The sequence below is a fragment of the Lemur catta genome, chromosome 8 (genome assembly GCF_020740605.2).
Source record: "Lemur catta isolate mLemCat1 chromosome 8, mLemCat1.pri, whole genome shotgun sequence".
In the NCBI taxonomy this organism is placed as follows: Eukaryota; Metazoa; Chordata; class Mammalia; order Primates; family Lemuridae; genus Lemur; species Lemur catta.
In genome coordinates, this window is record NC_059135.1 from 85152730 (window position 1) to 85174722 (window position 21993).

The window sequence follows — 21993 nt, forward strand, 5'->3', positions numbered from 1 at the left end:
TGGAGACATTTGCTTACATTTCATAGTAAAAGTCTGCGTTAGTCCATTTGTGCTGCCAGGAAGAAAATACCTGAGGCTGGGTAATTTATACAGAAAAGAGGTTTATTTGGCTCACCGTTCTGCAGGCTGTATAAGAAGCACCAGCATCTGCTTCCAGTAAGGGTGTCAGGGAGCTTCCACTCAAGCAGGAAGGTGAAGGGGGAGTAGGTGTGTCACATGGTGAGAGAAGGAGGGAGGAGGAGGTGCCAGCCTCTTTTAAACAACCGGCTCTCCGTGGGAACTAATAAGTGAGAACTCATGATCTCAGAGAGGGCACCGAGCCACTCATGAGGGATCCGCCCCCGTGACCAAAACACCTCCCACTAGGCTCCGCATTTAACACTGGGAATCAAATTTTAACATGAGATTTGCAGGGGACAAACATCCAAACCGTATCATTTTCTCCTGGCCCCCCCAAATCTCTTGTACTTCTCACACTGCAAAATACAATCACCCCTTCCCAATAGTCCCCCAAAGTCTTATAACTCCTTCTAAGCACCAACTCAAAAGTCCAAAGTCTCCTCTGAGACTCAAAGCAAGTTCCTGCCACCTATGACCCTGTAAGATCAAAATCAAGTTATTTGCTTCCCAGATCCAGTGGTGGTACAGGCACTGGGTAAACATTCCCATTCCAAAAGGGAGAAATGGGCCAAAAGAAAGGGGCTACAGGCCCCACGCAAGTCTGAGACCCAGCAGGGCAGACATTAAATCTTAAAGTTCCAAAGTCCTCTCCCTTGACTCCATGACTCCATGCTCTGCATCCTGGGCACACTGGTGCAAGGGGTGGACTCCCAAAGCCTCAGGCAGTCCAGCCCCCTATGGCTTTGCTGGGCAGAGCCCACATGGCTACTCTCATGGGTCTAATTCCTGCAGCTTTTCCAGGCTGAGAGTGTGAGCTGCCAGAGGTGCTACCATTCTGGGGTGTGTAGGGCAGCAGCCCCAGTCCCACAGCTCCACTGGGCAGTGCCCTGGTGGGGACTCAGTGTGGGGGCTCCAACCCCACATTTCCCCTCACACTGCCCTAGTAGAGTCTTTCAGTGGAGCTCCACTGCAACAGGCTCTGGGCTGGGCACCCGGGCTTTCCCGTGCATCCCCTGCAGTCTAGGTGGAAGCTGCCACGCCTCCACCACTCTTGCGTTCTGTGCACCTATAGGCTTTAACACCACATGGAAGCCGCCAAGGCCTATGGTTTGTGCCCTACTGAACAGCGGCCTACGCTGTACCTGGGAACCTCTGAACCATGCCTGGAGCCTGAGCAGTTGGGATGTGGGAAGCAGCCCCCCAAGGCAGTGCAGGGCAGTGGCACCCCAGGCCTGGCCCCAAAACCATTCAGTCCTCCTAGGCGTCTGGGCCTGTGATGGGAGGGGCTGTCTTGAAGATTTCTGAAATGCCTTTGGGGACTCCCCCCCCCCATCTTGATTGGCACCTGGTTCCTTTTTAGTCATGCTAATCTCTCTAGCAAGTGGTTGCTGCAAAGCCCTCTGGGATTTCTCTCGTGAAACACTCTTTCCTTCTCTACTACATGGTCAGCCTGCAAATTTTCCAATTTTTACACTCTCCTTCCCTTTTAATTATAAATTCCAACTTTAAGTCATTCCTTTGTTCCCATATCTGATCATAGGCTGTTAGAAGCAGCCATGCCACCCTTTGAGCAGCTTTGCTGCTTAGAAATGTGTTCCGCTTGATACCCTAGGTCATTGCTTTTCAGTCTAGTCTTCCACAAAGACTATAAAGGCAATACTCAAGGCTAGGTAATTTAAAAAGAAAAGTAGTTTATTTGGCTCAGGTTCTGCAGACTGTACAGAAAACATGGCGCCAGCATGTGCTTCTGGTGAGGGCTTCAGGGAGCTTCCAATCCAGATAGACAGCAAAGGGGGAGCAGTCATGTCAAGTGGTGAAAGCAGGAGCAAGAGAGGAAGGAGGAGGTACCAGGCTCTTTTAAACAACCAGCTCTCACATGCACTAATAAAGTGAGAACTCATTATCTCAGAGCAGGCGCCAAGCCATCCATGAGGGATCCACACCCATGACCCAAACACCTCCCACCAGGCCCCACCTCCAACACTGGGGATCAAATTTCAACATGAGATCCGGAGGGGCAACACATCCAAACAATGTCGAGAGCTCTCCTTCTCTGGAGGGAAAGATGGTCCAAAATGCCAACCACCCTATATCCCAGCTGAGTCTCATAATTTCGGGGCTCCCTCCTGCGATGCAGCTCTACCACATGTGCAGGTAAACATCTGGCTCTCATCACAGTGTGCCATGTGAATTACACAGGGGAAACTCTTAATTTCTACAACTTTTCCTCAAACCATAGCATCTAAATGACTATATCCCCAAACTCTGTTTTCACTCTACTACTAACAATAACCAATCATTATCTTTTCCTTGTTGTAGAGTTTTCTACTTCTGACATGAAGTACAGTAGCCGAAGAAATGAGGTAAGATTACTATTAGCATTTTTGACTTAATAATTAAAACCAAAGAACTTTTGTTGTTAGAGACAAACTCAAACAATTCAGAACCAAATCCTCAGCAATTACAGTTGACCCTTGAACAACACAAGGGTTAGGGGCACTGACCCTGTGCAGTCGACAATCCATGTACAACTTTTGATTCCCCCAAAACTTAACCAGTGATAGCCCACTGTTGACCAGAGCATTACACATAACATAAACAGTTGACTAACACATATTTTGTGTTATAGGCATTATATACTGTACTCTTACAATAAAGTAAGCTAGAGAAAAGAGAATGTTATTAAGAAAATCTTAAGGAAGAGAAAATGTATTTACTGTTCATTAAGCAGAAGTGGATCATCATCAAAGTCTTCATCCTCATCATCTTCATGTTGAGTAGGCTGAGAAGGAAGAGAAAGAGTGGCTGGTCTTGTTTCAAGGGTGGCTCAAAAGTAGAAGAAAATCCACATATAAATGGACCTGTGCAGTTCAAACCCATGTTGGTCAATGGTCAACTGTGTATCTTGGAAAAATAACAACTCACATATAGTTTATAGAGTAGCAAATCATTCCTGGGAAAACTATGCTTGCCATGTGCATTGCTTTGCTGAGGTGTTTCCTGTTCTCTACCTACACATTTTAATTTGTTTTCTTTGAACGTATCTAGAAATTAGGTAATTCTGTTTTGCCAGTGGTGGAAAGATTTTCCTAGTTGTCTAATTTGTAAGTAAAGCTTCTGTAAAGATGCTTGCAATTCTTTAGTTTTCTCAGTTTTATTTATCCTATGAGCCTTTGAAAACTACTTACATATTCTGCTTAGTGTTGTAAAAAGGAGTTTATTGGCCTAGAAAAAAAATTTAATGGCTGTTACTGGGGAGATGGTTAAGCACGGGGGGAATCTGTCTTTATTTCCTAAGTTATTTTTGAGAAATGGGGAAAATCATCTGGACAATAAAATGGGGAACTGCCCGACATCTCATCTACTTTTAATGCCTAAGTTTCTGGTGGCAGCCTCCTTTTCCTTCCTTCTTACACCTAGATAGCAATAGAATGAAAATTAAACATATAATTCTCAGTTATCACCCATGATCCATGCCTATAAACATTCTGATATAATTAGGTAATAAATCTGTATTCACCAGAAAAGGCCACATTGAAAAGAAACCTGAAGTTAAGGTACTTACAGCTTAATGACCACAAAGCTAAATATTATATTTACATTGGGTTATACTGACCTCTAGAGGTTGATAATAAAAACTAGTTTAGTTAATAGCTGGAGGGCAGAGGAGAATGCAAAGCCATCCAGGGTTGCTAATTTTCAAATGTAAGGTGTGCAATTTATAAGCCACCCTTAACAATTCAGCAAAATAATGATGAGTAATTGTGTTCCACATGAAAATTCTGAGTCAATAATTGAATGATGATATGTAACAGCAATTTTAAACTGCTCAGTGGGATTTCAAAAATTTTAATTCTATGGAAGGTAAAAAGAAAAGAGAAGAGAAAATGTTTCTTATCTTAAATTTTTAACATTTACATCATAGAGCCTTCATTTAAAAATGTATAACCATTCATCTTTACATCTATAGTAATTTTGGTTTCTTGAAATATTGTTTTACCTTGGTTCCAAAAAACTACTGGGAAAGAGATTTTAGTTTTAAAAATTATGATCTCCAGAATTGTTTTGTACGTTAAAGGGTTTCCTTAAGAGAATTAGAACCTGCAGGGAAAGTAATGTGGATTAGAATCTCTTCAGATTACTTTAAACCAGTTAACATATTTATATATGTTTCTGCCTTCATAGCTTTTTCTCTTTTTCCTTTTAGTTCCCTCTGCCACCATTGTCACTGTTGCCCATGCGATCTGGTGACCTTACCATCTCCCAAAATCACAAGGTTCCAAAAGAGAGAGAAAGAAATATTCCAAGCCTCACATCCTTCAGACCTAAGCTCTCAGAACCTGTCAGTCGATCAGATCAGTTTAGTCCATCAGACAAGCAGCAGGAGGCCCCCTTCAGGGTGTTGATGGATCAGACTCTCAGGTCTTCTGATAGCTCCATTTGGTCAAGAAACATGTGCTCTTTCCAAAAGACTAATCATCACAGACACCACCTGGAGATGGAGGAGAACTGGAAATCCAAGGAAATAGAAGGACGTGACAAGATTGAAGTCTCTCACTTTGAAAAGGGGCAATCTTTGGTGTCTTTTAAGGATGGCACTATTCCTGCAGAGAGGGAAGAGGATATTGATGGCCATGGTAGTAAAACAAGAAGAGCAGATGAGAACTCTCAATATCTTTCACCAAGAGAGAAAGAGAGTTCAGTAACCAGAAACCATGAACAAGATCCAGAAATTGTATGTACCTTTCCAAGCAAGCTCCAAGAAGCCCAGTATTTGGAAATAACTCCAAGCCGGGATGAAGAGATGAGAAATAATAAAGCTGATTCAAAAAGCGCTTCATTACATAAGGAGGAAGCAATTGAACCAAACAATGTTTTAGAAGAGTTTATCATTTTTAAAAGCTTGTCTAGTGTAGTCTTTGATGACTCCACTGAAAAGCTTCCAGGAGGTCAGAGCAGCATGGAGACAAACATAAAAATATCAATACCAGAAGCAGCCAAACCAGAAATGAATGGGCTGGTACCTCTTATCCACATTACTTTCCCTGCAGACGGAACCCCCAAGGAACCGGCTATAGCCAAACCAAGCCTCCGAAAAAGAAAGGGAACGGTGCACAATGGCCGTAGTGTCAACATACTTGTGCACCAAGAACAGGACAAGCATAAGATGAATGCCCATAGAAATAAGTTGGATTCAAAGACCAAGACAAGTAACAAGACACCTCAGAATTTCATGATTTCTACTGAAGCTTCCATGAAGCCTCCCACGCATAAAGCCAGCATAAAAACTCAAATTTTCCCTGCTTTGGGGCTTGGTGAGCCCAGGCCTCAACAATCACCCAAGTTTCAAAGAAGAATACCACAGATAGAAAAGAAGCAATCGGCTTACCGGACTCAGAAACCTAAAAAGCAGTCATTTCCTTGCATCTCTAAAAATCCAGGAACAAAAAAGTCATATGTTCCTCTCTCTGTTCAACCAACAGAACCGAGACTAAATTACCTAGATCTTAAGTACAGTGACATGTTCAAAGAAATCAATTCAACTGCTAATGGACCTGGAATCTATGAAATGTTTGGGACCCCTGTTTATTGTCACATACGAGAAGCTGAACGGCATGAAAACAAGTATTACCAAGAGATATGCTCAGCTCCATCGGGCAGATGTATCACCAATAAATGTCGATCTTCACACAGTGAGCGGAGCAGCAATAGCAGAACTAGACGTTCTCAGAAAAGACCACATATTAAACCCCCAAAGTCTTCCCTTGGCATTAAACAAGAGCACAAAGGCTTACTCTCTAAAGAAAAGGGCTGCAAGGCTGTGGGTAGCAACCTACATGACATTGAAAATGGTGATATTTCAGAACCAGACTGGAAGATAAAGTCTTCCGGAAATGACTTTCTATCTTCCAAAGGTGAAGTTCATCCCATGAACTTGGCTCAGACTCCTGAACAGTCCACTGAACAGAACAAATTCCTTCCAGTCTCAGACTTATCCATTGTTGAAGAAGTTTCTATGGAAGAGTCTACTGATGAAGGAGACATTTCTAACCATCAGATACTCTCCACGACCCTCAGAGATCTGCAAGAACTTGAAGAGCTACATCCCCAGACCCCATTTGTCTCTTCAGAAAACAGCTGGGCAGTGCCCAGTGAGAAGAGTTCTAATAAGAATGTACTGCAAGCAAAGCAGAATACAACATCTTTAGGCGAAATAAATGACAGTCAAATTTTAACTAATGATCTAGAGTTTGACAGTATTTCAGATGAGTCTAAAACACTTATGAGTTTCTCTTTCCAAGAGAAACAAGAAAGTGCATCTTCCCAGACATATCAACATTGGGGACAGTCTTTGGATCATGATAGTTTGGAAAATAAATCATTCACACATGAAACATTTGGAAAAACTTTAAATTATGCAAATTTGATTTCCCAAGAAATTCTGGAGTCCTTAAAGAATGAAGAATTGACAGATGAACTATTAGGTTGTCTAGCTGCAGAATTATTAGCTCTTGACGAGAAAGACAACAACTCTTGCCAAATAATGGTGAATGAAACAGATCCTGAAAACCTAAATCTTGTTCTTAGTAGGAGAGGAAATACCACAAAAGAATTGGGCAGAGACACAACAAATGTCAAAATACAGGTTGGTATAATTAGAATCAGAGATTGATTCATTGGGAGGGGAAGGGCCTCAGAGACAATATGGTTCAAAATCTTTTCTTTTCTTTTCTTTTTCCTTCCCTTTCCTTCCCTTCTCTTTCCTTTTTTCTTTTCTTTTCTTTTCTCACTCTATCACCCAGGCTGGAGTGCAGTGGCATGATCATAGCTCACTGTCACCTTGAACTTCTGGGCTTAAGCAATCCTCTTGCCTCAGCCTCCTGGGTAGTTGAGACTATAGGCATGGGCCACCATGCTCAGCTAATTTTTTTTTTTTTTTTTTGTAGAGACAGGATCTCACTGTGTTGCCCAGGCTAGTTAGTCTTCAACTCCTGGCCTCAAGTGATCCTCTTGCTTTTGCCTCCCAAAGTACTGGGATTATAGGTGTTAGCCACTGAGCCTGGCCCAAATCCCTTATTTTCAAATGAGGAATTATAAACCTTTAACAATTAAATATTATAGTTTCTTAAAGGTCTCATTGTTTGATCACAAGGTTGGAATCCAGGTCCCTTGACTCCCTGGCTATGTTGCCTTACTTCTGGAATTTAGCTAGTTTGGCACTGCAATGAAATCACTTTGGATACATTAATATAGCAAACTTATTTAAATAGGTCAGTATTTTATTCATTGATGACATTTTCAGCTAACACCAAATAATTTTCAGCCATCAGCAGAGAAATAATTATAGGCAACGTATTTTGCTCTAGGTGGTGTATATCTCAAAAAGAAATGAACACGGCTCCTAAAGGAGCTCACTATTCCATTCATCTGAAGACATGAAATGTGCATTTCTCAGAGTCCCTGCACCTCAGCACTTGCTCTCAGATGTAGGAACATAGTGGTTTACAAGACTCAGCCATTGCTCTTAAGAAAGCATAAGCAAAAATCCTGGAAAAAAGTTTTGCTTGGCATGGGAGTGGGAGTGGGGCAAAGAAGAAGAATATCAACAGATGGCTGGGTTTTGTTTGTTTTAATTTTCACTGAAGTACATGAGCCTCCTGTTCTACTCAAATTTTAAAGAGAAACAGTAGGTTAAGCCGATATATTATTTATTGAACACTAACTCAGGTTATATCACACTATGTTCACACTATATCAGGATCAGGAATAATTGCTTTAAATAGTTAATCAGAAGAACACATCAAGTAAATAATTATACTAGAGCTAGGTTTATCGAGAACTTACTACATATGAGTGGGACACATTGTGTTCTCTCCTTTTATGCTTCATAATATCTCTATAAGTACTATGGGTGCTAATATGTCCCCATTTTGTAGATGAGGAAACTGAGGCTCAGAAAATCATCCAGCTAGTGAGTGGTGTGGTCACGCATTCTGACTCCAGCCCCACACCCTTAACCACTACCCAGTGGGAATATATCTTGTCCTAAAAGGCCAGCTCCTCCCTCAGGCTGAACTGGGTCTCTGCTGGGGGGTGGATAGTGATTTGGAGACGCTGGATTGGAAATAGGGCACTGTGTGTGCATGCCTGTGCATCTAAGGTGGGCCTGCCACTCTGCCATTTCAATCTGAAGAAGAACTCACAAGTCAGTAAATATAATCAGCCCTCATTCCACCCTGCAATTGTGGAGTCAAAAACTGACCTTTTGTGACCTTTGCTTTTCCAAGCAGTCCTTAAATTTCAGTTTGGATAGAAACATGAGAGGATGAGTAGGAAGAACCCAAATGGCCCTTTGGAGGTACATGGACACTTATGAGGAAGGTGACCCTGCAGGATGTCTTGTTCCTAGAGGGCCTTCACCATGCCTCTGCATCACCGTCGTTATTCATTTTTAAGATTTACTAGTGCGGGAGATCAACAGGAAGCATTTTGGGTCTTGGTCAATCAATTGGAAAAAGTAGTCTAAGTTCTGCAAAGAGACACTTGTTTCCTGACCTCTAAGGCAGTGCCTCTCCCAGTTCACTGTGAACATGACTCTCTCAGGGATCCAGCGTGTCTGGGCCGGAGGTTTTTCAGGTCTGACAAGTGTCCAGGCGATGCTGGTGCAGCTGCTCTGCAGATTCTTCTCTGAGCAGCAAGGACCTTCAGGACCGTAGGCCTTCAGTCCATTGCGGATGGTCTTGACCATCACAATTGTTTGTGATGGGTGTGTGGGGGTGGGTGTGTGTGAGAGAGAGAGAGAGAAAGGGGAGAGAGGGAGAAAGAGAATATCTGCATGCATATTTGTGATGTGTGTCGTGTGTAAATGTGTACATTTGTTTGCATATGTATGTATATAAGTGGAAACATATATGCTTATGTATGTATGGGAAACAAAACACAGACAAAGGCTGCTTATTCAGTTTGCAAGGTGGTCAGCCACCACCATGTGCATTTTGGCAGAGACTCAAAGGCAGGCAGAGGAGCAGTAAAGCTTCACAGTGGAAAAAAGGAAAGGCTTTGAGGGTGCCCTGATTGGAGGCTGTTGGTGTGGCATAGGTGGCCAACTAGAAGTGGGGCATCCTCTTGGATTAAGGGGTGCACATTTGGCTTTTTATAATTGGAGCTACATTAGAAGTAGGGACCAAGACCGGACAAACTGTCAGTTGGTAATGAAACCTGCTGGCTGTTTGGGGCCAGTTGTTCCACAGGTTGTTGTTTGCTAGAGATACTAACTAGTCTGACTTTCTGTACGTCTGCCTTGAAGATGGTAAATTGGCTTCCTGGGCTGGTTGCTGTAGATAATGGGTTGATTTCCTGGGCTGATTGCTGCAGATTATAGGTCAGAGTTCTATGTTTATATACGGTCTGGCTATTGTGGGTGTGTGTATTATCTCTTGGTATTATGTATGTGTCTTTGTGATGTATATGTGTGCATGTGTGTTTATGGGTTGCATATCACTTACATTTACATGTAGGTACACTTGTGTGAATGCACATATGAATATGTGTGCATGAGTATGTGTCTCTGTGTGTATGTGTCCACTATGGGTATGTTGCTCTTTCTGAACTTGTCTATGTGTTTAGGAGCAAGGTGACCAGGATAATGGGAATTTTGAAGAGAGAATTGAGGGTAGGGGCCTGAGGAGACAGCACACACTAACATATTCTCTCATAATAGAGACTTTGGGAAAGGTCATTCTTAGAAGACGGTGGTTGGTAGCCTGCTGGCCTAAGACCTCCTCCTATAAAACATACAGAGCAAAACGTGACTTAAAATGTATACAGTCAACAAGGCTGAAGTATACAACTAAGATATACTACTTGGTCATTTTAGGGAAATAAGTGTCTCCAGAAGTTGCCCACGAACAATAAGAATGGCCATGGACAGGTGCGTTTGAAAGGAAGAGTCTACTCTCCACCCCTTCTCTCCATCTTAACAACTCAGAGCTTAATGGTGATCTTTCTTTTTGTCTCATCTTCCAGGGGCATAGTAATGGGTTCAGGCTATATGACAGGGAGGAGAAATTTCTCAACTCAAAGGAAAAGAAGACGTTTTCTGAAAATAGTTTAAAGTATGAAGAACCTATCCTGTGGACCAAGGGTGAGATCCTTGGGAAGGGAGCCTACGGCACAGTAAGTTCAAATGGAAACTTGAAATCAGAACTTCCACCTTCTCTTGACCCCTTCCGCCGCCCCCTGCAAGCTCTCTTTTGCTTAGCAACTTTTTCGGTTGAATGTAACAGAAAACCCAACCCAAACTGGCTTGAGGGAAAAGAGATTCATTGCTTTATGCTACTGAAAGGTCTGGAATAGGTCTGGCTCCGGGCGCAGGTGGTTTCAGGGGTCAGACAATATCATCAGGACCTGGTCCCTCTCTCTCTGTCTGGCTCTCGTTCTCAGGCTCCATGTGGTAGTACAATGGCCATTGCACTTCTAGTCTCTCATTTTCCCAGGTTCAAGTTCAGTGGGAAAGGAATCTCTTCTTTTAACAGCTCAATATGTTACTGGAAGTTGGGAGAATCATTGCTGGATGGCAAAAACAAAAGATGTTCCCTTTGTTTTGTGAATTGCATAACCATCGGTGTGGGGGGGTGATGAAGAGAGGCAGGTTAATGGGTACAAACATATAGTTAGATAGAAGGAATAAGTTCTAGTGTTCCATAGCACAGTGGGGTGACTATAATTAACAATAATATGTTGTGTATTTCAAAACAGCTGGAAGAAAAGATTAGAAATGTTTCCAACACAAAGAAAATGACAAATGTTCAAGCTGGTAGATATCCTAAATACCCTGACTTGATCATTACACATTCCATACATGTATCAAAGTATCACATGTACCCCATATATGTGCAAATATCATGTATATAAACAAAGACCATCCAAAGTCCTAGCACTTTCAGCCAGGCGCAGTGGCTCATGCCTGTAAGCCTGGTACTTCGGTCCTCTAAGGTGAGAGGATCACTTGAGACCCGGAGTTCGAGACAAGCCTGGGCAACATAGCAAAACTCTATCTCTGAAAGAACATTAAAAAAATTTTTTTTAATTAAAAATTAAGTCCTAGCACTTTTTTTGGGGGGGGGGGACAGAGTCTCGCTCTGTCACCCTGGCTAGATTGCAATGGTGTCATTATAGCTCACTGCAACCTCAAACTCCTGGGCTCAAGCAATCCTCCTGCCTCAGCCTCCTGAGCAGCTGGGAGTACAGGTGTGCGCTACTGTGTGCCATCATGCCCAGTTAATTTTTCTACTTTTTGTAGAGTCAGGGTCTTGTTCTTGTTCAGGCTGGTCTTGAACTCCTGAGCTTAAGTGATCCTCCTGCCTCAGCCTCCCAGAGTGCCAGGATTATAGATGTGAGCCACCACACCCAAAAGTCCTAGCACTTTAGATGGTTATTCACATAGATAGGTAAAGAAAAGATGCCCCCAAATAAGATCTGTGCTGACTTTAGTTGGGGACATTTCAGGATTCAGTGAGAAGGTGGGAAGACACAAAACCACGAGATCACATCATGAGGGTGACTGCCAGGACCTGCCTACTCTCTCTCCAGAGAGCTTGAGAGCTGAACTAGCCCTATTCCATTTATTCTGTGAGGAGCTTTCCCAAACCACCATCTCATGTAGTCATCACAGAAATCTGTGAGGCAAGTATTGGTACCACAGTTTTATAGATGAGAAAAACTGAAGTCAAAAAGGTTACACAACTTACTCCAAGTTATACAGCTGGGGACAGGTGAAGCTAGGATTCTAGCCAACTCAAGCCACTTGACTTCAAGCCAATATGATGTCCATTCACCATGTTGCTCATCCTCATCTTGGCTCCACTGAAACACTGAATTAGCTTAACTACTTTGCATTTAGGTGGGGAGGTATCAATGTAGAGAAAGAAAAAGGTTTGGGAAGAGAAGGGAAAGTCAAGCCTCACATGAGGCATTTTGTGAACAAGTTATGCCATTTATACTTAATAATAGGATATTGGTTTGCTTCTAGGTATACTGTGGTCTCACTGGCCAAGGGCAGCTAATAGCTGTAAAACAGGTAGCTTTGGACACCTCTGATAAATTAGCTACTGAAAAAGAATACCGGAAACTACAGGAAGAGGTAGATTTACTCAAAGCACTGAAACATGTCAACATTGTGGCCTATCTGGGGACATGCTTGGAAGAGAACATTGTGAGCATTTTCATGGAGTTTGTTCCTGGTGGCTCAATCTCTAGTATTATAAATCGTTTTGGTCCATTGCCTGAGATGGTGTTCTGTAAATATACAGAACAAATTCTGCAAGGTGTTGCTTATCTCCATGAGAACTGTGTGGTGCATCGAGATATCAAAGGAAATAACGTTATGCTCATGCCAACTGGAATAATAAAGCTGATTGACTTTGGCTGTGCTAAGCGTTTGGCCTGGGCGGGATTAAATGGCACCCATAGTGACATGCTTAAATCCATGCATGGGACTCCATATTGGATGGCCCCAGAAGTCATCAATGAATCTGGCTATGGGAGGAAATCGGATATTTGGAGCATTGGCTGCACTGTGTTTGAGATGGCCACAGGCAAGCCTCCCCTGGCTTCCATGGGCAGGATGGCGGCCATGTTTTACATCGGAGCACACCGAGGGCTGATGCCTCCTTTGCCAGACCACTTCTCGAAAGACGCAGCAGACTTCGTGCGCGTGTGCCTAACCAGGTAAGAAACTGAAAGCCGTAGGAGGAGGATAAATGCCCAGAGACTCCAAGCAGCTGACATTTCTCCTGCAATTTATGGCCCGTTAAAAGCTCTGTTTTGGTTATGAAATCAAGTAGGGAGTGATTTTGTGCTGGAAGTAATCGGGATTGGCCATATTGGACAATTGTATCCATTGTCACATCAGGGTATAGGGGGCAATGCTTCAAATAGAAAGTGCCACATTTAAATGTCTTATCAAGTCCTGACAGTACTTCCCCAAATCCCCAGGGTTAGCAAAATTTGCTAAAGATCTACTTATTTACCAATAGCACATCTTCCTAGAAACTGGCTGTGGTAAAATAATGTCATCTTCCATTTAAAGTGAAGGGAAATTTTGAGCTAAAGGAACAAATCCCTAATTGGAGACTTCAAGGATCAAGTGGGGGAGTGTTAGGGGAAGCAGAAAAGCCCGAGAAAACTGCCTGTTTCCCCCTTCCTTACCCTCTATTGTATGTATAGAATTAAATTCTGTGTAAAATGTTAGCATTGTAAGGGACTATAGATTCTAACTAGTGCCGTGGTTTTCAAATTTTCAGCCAGGTATCCTCTGCTCATAAAATCTTAATTCAAAGAATAAAACATATAAAAGCAGAGAGATGGCTCTGGTTAAAGTGTGTGTACACATGTGTGGGGTGGAGGGAGAGCTAAAGAGTGGGGCTGGGATGCTGCAGCCCATTCTAGGGAAATGCACAGCAGCCCAAAACCTACCACCCAGTGAGGCTCGTAGAGACCAAGGCTCCTGGCCCCTTAACAGTTTGCTGAAAACTCACTGACATAAGGCAGATTAATAGGAGAAAAGACACAAATTTATGTAACATGTTTACACAGGAGCCTTCAGAATGAAGATCCAAAGGTACCGGGGAACTTGCCCATTTTTATGCTTAGATTCAGTGAAGTGTAGACAGCCATGCAGAAATGTGATTGGACACAAAGGGTAGGATCTAACACTGAGTGGGGAAACCCAGCAAGGTCTGTCTGTCTAGATTCTCCTTGGCCTCTCTGAGCAGCATTCCTTCCTTCCAGGTGTGGGGCAGGGCCCTGTCTAGAATGGGGGTCTTATGACCTACAGTCAAACAGGCCAGGTCGGATAATTTCTTTATGGCCAGTTTTTACATAGAATAATTTTGGGTTTTGTGGCTGGCTTTCGGGAAAAGGGGTTCTGGTTTTTATGACCTGCCTTGGGGAAGGACTCTAGTTTCTACGGTTAGCCTCAGGGGAGAACGGGACTGAGAGGCAGGAGGACAGGAGGTGATCAGAGAAAAACTTCAGCTTCTGAGGCCTTCATTTTGGGGTACTGTTTTCTGAGCCCCAACAGACTGAACACTTAGTTGGAGGACAAGTCAGTCCTGAGACTCAAACTCAATTTCCTGTCTTTCAAGGAAGTATGCTTTCTCATCCCTAGATGAAAAACTCTAGGGCCCCACCTTTTAGCGAGCACGTGTGGCAGTCCCCAACTCCAGGGGGTTCATTTTGCCTTTCTGGATAAATCTCAGAATCCACAGGTCTGTCTGCCAATAAATTGTGCCTGTCTCTTTCAGCCTCTCTGTCTCTTTCTCCCAGCGTATGTGGATCAGCCTGTCCTGGCTGATCCCAGGATGATTGTACGGGCCAGGGCAGGAACACGTACTCCAGCAGTACAATTCTGGGCACTGGGAGATGCAGAGACACCTTTAGGTGCCCCGGCATGGACTTTGTGGGGAGAACCCCAGGCACAGAGCTGCCTGCCTCCTCCAAAAACACAAGCCCACAAAAGGGACACAAAGGTGTTGGAATAGCATGTGGACCAGTACTAATTTTAGAGATTGGTTTTAGCACCTACAACTACTATAGTTGCTTTGTTCTGAGTTTAATATATACCTATTACTGACTCACAGCTAGAAACCACTTGTGATTCTTATTTTCTTTCAAGTTGGCATTACACACACACAAAGAGCTTGAAAGAGAAAGGGTGAATATGGCCCTCCTTTTCAACTTTCGTTTCATAAACTAAGCAAGACACAACTTGCACCCCTAATTATAAATTAACAGGGTTTTTGTGAAGGGTAAGTGAAGTGGTGTATGTAAATTGCTTAGCAGAATATGGGGCACACAATTAGGACTTCATAGTTAATAATGATTAGGGAGAATACTAACCCACCTTACCTAATTAGTGTCATGTAAAAACATATAATTACCTCGTGAAATTCTGTAGCAAAGACCCTAAGGACTCTAGCATCTCACGAAATGTCAATAACAATCCTCCTTGGGGGTGTGGATAAGCAGAAATGAAAGGGTGAGGCACTCTTGAAGATTCAGAAACAGGAGTGATCAGGCATAGGCCAGGAGCAAGGTCTAAATAGACTAGAAATGAGCGTGGGGAGGCAGTGAGCAATAGCGCGAGTGGGGCTTCTGCTGTGGGCAGGCTAAGCCCTGGGAAGTCAGGCCAAGGAGTTCAGCTGCGTTGCAGGTGCGGGGGGCTGCGAAGGCTTTGGGGTAGAGAATGCCAGAGGAGAGGTCTTCGGGAAGGCGAGTCAGACGCAGTGCACGAACGCCTGCAATGGACGCTGCTGGGACTAGACGCCCACGCAGGAACCCAGAGCTTTGACTCGGATGCTGGCAGAGCAGTGGGACTGTAGAGAGGGTTCCAGACAATTTCAGAGGAAGCTGAATCAGGTCTTGGTAATGGAGAAGGATGATGGGATTTCATGGTTTTGAGTCTGATAGTGGGAAAAATAACAGAAAATGGTGAGAAAGAAACAGGGGAAGAAGTTTAAAAGGGACCCCCCCTTTCATCTAAGGAGACATTTGAAGCTATGGCATCAGAACTCAGAAAAGTGATTAAGATTGGAGGGACATATTTAAAAATCATTATAAGATTGATAGCAATAGTCATGAAAAAATTAGAGCGCCGAGGAAAATGTTTTTGAAAATGCTCACGGGGGCAGATAACAGAACATGCACAGCATCAAGTCTAGCACATAACTGGAGAAAAGCAGGGAGGGAGGAAAGAAGGGAGGGAAGGCAGTTGTCCCAAGGTGGGACAAGAACCAAGAGAGCAGAGTTCCCCATAAATAGGCATGAGGGAGTAAGTGAATAGTTCAAATGTTGCAGAGATGACAAGAAGGACGAGCTCCTTACATGTGGTTAATTACAAGAGGGCAATTTCTATAGAGGAGTGGGCCAAATGGTTACCAATTTAGGAGATATTAGGAAAAAGTCACTGGGCTTGGCCATGTTAGAGACATTTGGCAGGAATGAAAGAAACAGGATGGCAGCTAGAAATGACAGCCAGGTCAAGGAGACGATTTGCAAAGGGAAGAGATTTCTGCATATTTTGAAGGCAGGAGAAAGGGCCTCCAGAAGGTGTGAGGTTTTCCTCTTGAAATAACACATAAAATTGAAATACTTTTCAAAGTATTTTATCTTTATTTCCATTTTCACCTGGAAAATGACCTGGTGGTCATTTTGCCTTCAAAATTATCAAAAAAGGAGGGGCTTCAAGAGGGCTGATGGAGGCATCTGACACTCACCTCCTCCACAAAGAAGAACCGAAATAGCAAGTAGATAATCGTACTTCAAATGCAGCACTGCAGAGAGAACACTGGAATGCACCAGAGAAGTGACAGGAGACACCTGAGGCAGGAGCCAGCACGGAGGCAGCCAGCTCAGTGGGGATTGCCTAGGAGCCCGAACAGGGTCCCCAGTGAGGGGAAAGGGTAAGTGAGAGACCCCCAGCTTCCACATTCACACCCAGACTCCTGCAGTCCTAGCCACGGGTCCTGAGACCAGTGCCTGGAGACCACCTGGCAGCATCGCTCCAGAGAGGGGCTCACACCAGGCCCCATGCACACCCTAAGCATGCAGTCCTAAGCAGCTGCAGCGCGGTGCCCTTTTGAGAGCCCAGCCCCCATCAGACTGCATCCTGCCCAACAGCCCCTGCACCCCCACGTCCCTGAAGCCCCACCCACACCTCCCTGTGTCCACTCACAGGGCTGCACCAGCATGACGCCGGTTGTACCCAGTGGCGCAGCAAGGTCCCCAGCCCTGTAGCTCACACATTGTCCTGCACTGTGGGGAAAGGACGGTGCAGTGCACCAGAGAGGCTGCCCCAGGCCACCTGTGCTCCCCAGAGCCTGAGAACTGCCCACCTGGGGCAGCTACCACAGACAGCAACCCTGCTCCCACCAGCAGCCAGGCTGCCAGGCACATGCTCTGAGGATAGTCTGGGTTCTTCTATTTGGCTTTGGCAAGAGTAATCCTTTTGAAATGGGGCAAATCCAGAATAGGAAACAATGTGAACAGAATCTGTAAGTGGACTTTTCTTTTTTTGAGCTAAATCCTGTGATTAAGGCTTTAGGCTGGGTGAGGTGGCTCACGCCTGTAATGCTAGCACTTGGAAAGGGCGAGGTGAGAGGATTGCTTGAGCCCAGGAATTCAAGACCAGCCTGGGCAACACAGTGCGATCCTGTCTCTACAAAAAAATTTAAAAGTTAGCCAGGTGTGGTGGTATGCACCTGTAGTTCCAGCTACTTGGGAGGCTGAGGTAGGAGGATTGCTTGAGGAGTTTGAGGTTGCAATGAGCTATGATGATGCCACTGTAGCCTGGGTGACAGATCAAGACCCCGTCTACAAATGGCCAGCAGGTACATGAAAAAATGCTCAACATCACTAATCATCAGAAAAATGCAAATCAAAACCACAATGAGATATCATCTTACCCCAGTTAGAATGACTATTATCAAAACCACCCCAAAAAACAGATTCTAGTGGAGAAAAGGGAACATTTATACACAGTTGGTGGGAATGTAATTTAGTACAAGTATTGTGAAAAACAGTATGGAGATTCCTCACAAAACTAAAAATAGAACTGCCATATACGATTCAGTAATCCCACCACTGGGTATTTATCCAAAGGAAAGGAAATTGGTATTTCAAAGCGATACCTGCACTCCCCTGCTCATTGCAGCACTATTCACAATTGCAAAGATCTAAGTGCCCAGGCACAGAAAGACATATATAAAAGTAAATTTAATGCTAATTAAAAGTGCAGTAAACTGTATACCTACAAGTGTGAATTTTACTGTGTGTAAATTATGCTCCAAATAAATTGAACAAAAGTACAATGGAAAAATAGGGCCTATTTTTAAACCATAGTGGTGGTGTAAAAAAACCACTGTGTTTTTACAGCTACCATGCCACTGTTTAAAAGCTGTGTAGGCTGGGCATGGTGGCTCATGCCTGTAATCCTAGCACTTTGGGAGGCCAAGACGGGAGGATTGCTTGAGCCCAGGAGTTTGAGAACAGCCTGAGAAAGAGCAAGATCCTGTCGCTACTAAAAATAGAAAAAAATTAGCCGGGCACGGTGGCATGTTCCTGTAGTCCCAGCTACTTGGGGAGGTTGAGGCAGGAGGATCACTTGAACCCAGGAGTCGGAGGCTGCAGTGAGCCATTACAATGCCACTGCACTCTAGCCCAGGAGACAGAGCAAGACCTTGTCTCAAAAAAAAAAAAAAAAGCTGTGAATATATTAATTCTCCACAGTTAGGTATTAATGTTACCTTCATTTTACTGATGAGAGCTTGAGTCACTTGCTTAAGGTCACACAGTTAAAAACTGGAGTCTGGACTCAACCCAAGTCTGTTTGAATATCACAGGTTGTATTTTTATCCTTTAAGTTTGCATTTGAGTGAAGAAGATCTGGTTGACAAATCACTTTACTGGGTGCTGCTTCTAATGTGTTTTTACCTTCTTAGGGACCAGCATGAGCGACCTTCTGCTCTTCAGCTCCTGCAGCACTCCTTCTTGAAGAGAGGTCACTGAACATACGTCAAGACTTTCTTCCCAGTTCCACTGCAGATGCTCCCTTACTGCTTAATTGTGGGGAATGACGGCTAAGGGACCTTTGTTTTCCTACTGGAAATTCAATCTAACCCTATTTAACCAGATCCTGCAGTGTCACTAACTAAAAGTTTTAGTTACATATTAGCTCCTCAAGCTTCAGGCATGATTACCCATATGTATGAGAAAAGAATTTTCTTAAACAATAACAGCAAAAAAATCTTATTTCAGTGTTTACAGTTTTGATTGTCCAGAAACTACAATCTCTATTGCTTTATATGATATTTCCTTTTATTTTTGGCCTGTTCTGTCCATTTTGATGTCATTAGTTAAAATAAATTGTAAAAACAACTTACATTTTCTTGCTTGGTGAGTAAAGATGCTTACTCAATTCTTGTAAAGGAGACCAGAGGAAGGCAAGAAGGTAGGGCTGGGTGTGGTGGCTCACACCTGTGATCAGAGTACTTTGGGAGGCTGAGGTGGGAGGATCACTTGAGGCCAGGAGCTCACGATCAGCCTGGGCAATAGATCAAGAATCTGTCTCTAGGCCAGACACGGTGGCTCACGCTTGTAATCCTAGCACTCTGGGAGGCTGAGGCAGGCAGATTATTTGAGCTCAGAAGTTCGAGACCAGCCTGAGCAACAGCGAGACTCCGTCTCTACTAAAACTTAAAATAGAGAGAAATTATATGGACAGCTAAAATATATATACAGAAAAATTAGCCAGGCATGGTGGCGCATGCCTGTAGTACCAGCTCCTTAGGAGATTGAGGTAGGAGGATTGCTTGAGCCCAGGAATTTGAGGTTGCTGTGAGCTAGGCTGACGCCATGGCACTCTAGCCCGAGCAACAGAGTGAGACTCTGTCTTAAAATAATAATAATAATAATCATAAATAAAATAAATACTCTGTCTCTAAAAAATATTTTATACACACACAGACACATACATATGAAAGGAAAGCAAGAAGGTAAGTTAAAAGAGATGCTAGAGTCTGTTCACTTTGGCAGCAAACTTAACCTTAAAGATTCTAGGAGCCTCAGGAACTAAGAAGAGGAGGTAAGAGCCTTCTCATTTTATCATGAGAGGCCCCCAAACTTCTCAGAAGTCTCCAAGAAATTGGGCTACTCAGGGTGACACCATAAACCTCAGGCTGCTTTCCCTGTCATTTACTTGTAGTATGGCTTGTGGCCTTCACCTATTTGTAGTGAATTAGGCTGTTACCACTTCTAGAACTAGCTAAGCCTAAGCCAGGTGGCAGGACAAAAGCTAGGTCTGATAAGAGGAGGATGGGTCAGTACACAAACTTTTCCAGAGAACTTTGCTCATTTCACCTAATAGTTATCCTCACTGAAGGCATTCTCCAAACACTTTGATTTCCTGAACACTGGTAAACCTCACAGAAGTAAGCAAGGATGAGAGTTGTGAGAATGATTACAAGCCTTTTTAAGTTAGTGGACTAGGCCTTTGGATAGGTTCCTATCGCTTTTGACTTCACTTACTGACTAAATCTCATTCTCACATGTTGTTTTAAGCTATATCCATGGATTTTTTTTATTGGCTGTTATCATTTCAGGGTGGCACAAGTACAAATTCACTTTAGGTGTGTTCTAACACTTGTATCAGGCTTTGTCAAAACCAAACTGCTGCTTTAGTTTTTATGAAATAAATGTGAAATGCAGTCCAGGTAAGGTAAAAGCAGATTTCACTTTGGCTAACAGACCCCCAAACTGGTCTTTGAGTTATCGCTTCCAGACTCTGCATTCAGGAGGGACCCACTGAAGAGACCTGTGGACATGCATGGGAACTGATGCAACAAGTTCTGAGACCCCCTTCCCAGGAAATGTCTCAGCTAAAAAGACAATTTCTGCTTCCCAACACTATGAGTTCATCCCCAGGCAATTGGCAAACCCTAGGCCTTTGTTCACCAAACCATCTTTAAAAAATCTTAGCCCCCAAATTCTTGGGGATATGGATTTGAGAAATTACTCCTATCTCCTTGCCAAGTGCCTTGCAATATTAAACTCTTCCTCTGCTGCGACCCCTACTGTCTCAGTATATTGTCCTTTATCTGGGTGGCAGGCAAGGGACCCTGCTGGGTGGAAACAAATTTGAGGTCTCGTCCAGGATCTAGCCTACAGTTCAGCAGCCTCTCGCTGGTGGGGCAGACTTAGGGGTATGGGGAGGCTGAGGCAGGAGGATCGCTTGAGCCCAGGAGTTTGAGGTTGTAGGGAGCTATGATGATGCCACTGCACTCTACCCATGGCGACAGATTGAGACACTGTCTCAAAAATAAAAATAAAAAATAAAAACTTGGCTTGTGGCAAAGAAACAGTTTTGGGGACTGGAAAAACGCCTTTGGTGAATATTCTAAGGGCATCCAGCACCCTTCCCCCTCCCTTCTGATTTGTCTGCTGCTTTTGGAGGATTTGTGGCCTTCCGTGGGTCTTGCTCATCTTTCCTCTTAGGGAAAAGAGGAAAGTCTTGTCTTGGGGCGGCGTCTCCCCTTTTGGATGGAGAATAGGGGACCTGTCTGGAAGAATGCTCTTGAGAACTTTCAGTTTGGAACTTTGTTTTGGAAAGCTATTTTCCCATTTGATCTGTCCCATTTGTTTACGTTACATCTGTCCCGTCTGTTCATGTTCGGTATGTCTTTGCTTATGTCTGAGTCTTTTTGTGTGTGCGGTAATCATTTACTTGATCGTGGCGCCCTCTTGTGTCCCCGCGCCGCCTCTAACTCGTCTCCCGGAGGGCGAGGGCCGACGGGCTCGCCACCGCCCGTGGGATCCTCACGAGACGTTTCGGAGGGGAAGTGCTGGAAAAACCGGCGTGGGTCAGTGGTTTCTGTCCGCCGTCTTCCTGAGTACGTCCTTAAAATTCTTCCCCCTCGGCAACATAGCGCGGAGCCACTTTTTGTTCCCTGTCCTGGCAAAGCCTCTCCCTGGGATGCTTGGGTTTTTCTGCGAGAAGTGTCGCGGGACCACGAAGTCATTAAGCGCCCCCCTCTGGCATTTTGGCCTTCCTATCAGGCAGAGAGAATTCAATAAATTCAATATTTGATTTGGGTCTGGTCTAACGGATTGGGCATTCCTACAAATCGCTGGAGACTCCCTCTCAGGAGCTAGAGACAAATTTGTGACAGACAATGAATGGTATGGAGAACCAGGTGTCCGCATCCCAAGGAGAGCCCGCCGGGAGGCCTCCGTATGAATCGGAAAATTTTTGGATTATGCACCCCCACCCGCCACACACCGCACCCCCCACCTACGCTCACTAGAAAACAGTTTTCC

At 44.0% G+C, this 21993-nt stretch overlaps 1 protein-coding gene across 1 annotated transcript in view; it reads left to right on the forward strand.

The window, feature by feature from the left end:
• MAP3K19 (mitogen-activated protein kinase kinase kinase 19) overlaps positions 1-19056 on the forward strand; it is a 38419-nt gene extending 19363 nt beyond the window's left edge. Inside the window, exons 6-10 of the mRNA XM_045559138.1 lie at positions 2440-2483; positions 4328-6766; positions 10147-10296; positions 12152-12849; positions 18621-19056. Coding sequence (XP_045415094.1) covers positions 2440-2483; positions 4328-6766; positions 10147-10296; positions 12152-12849; positions 18621-18687 — 3398 coding nt within the window. The 3' untranslated portion in view covers positions 18688-19056. The remainder of the gene's footprint in view (positions 1-2439; positions 2484-4327; positions 6767-10146; positions 10297-12151; positions 12850-18620) is intronic.
• Positions 19057-21993: the final 2937 nt, after the last annotated feature.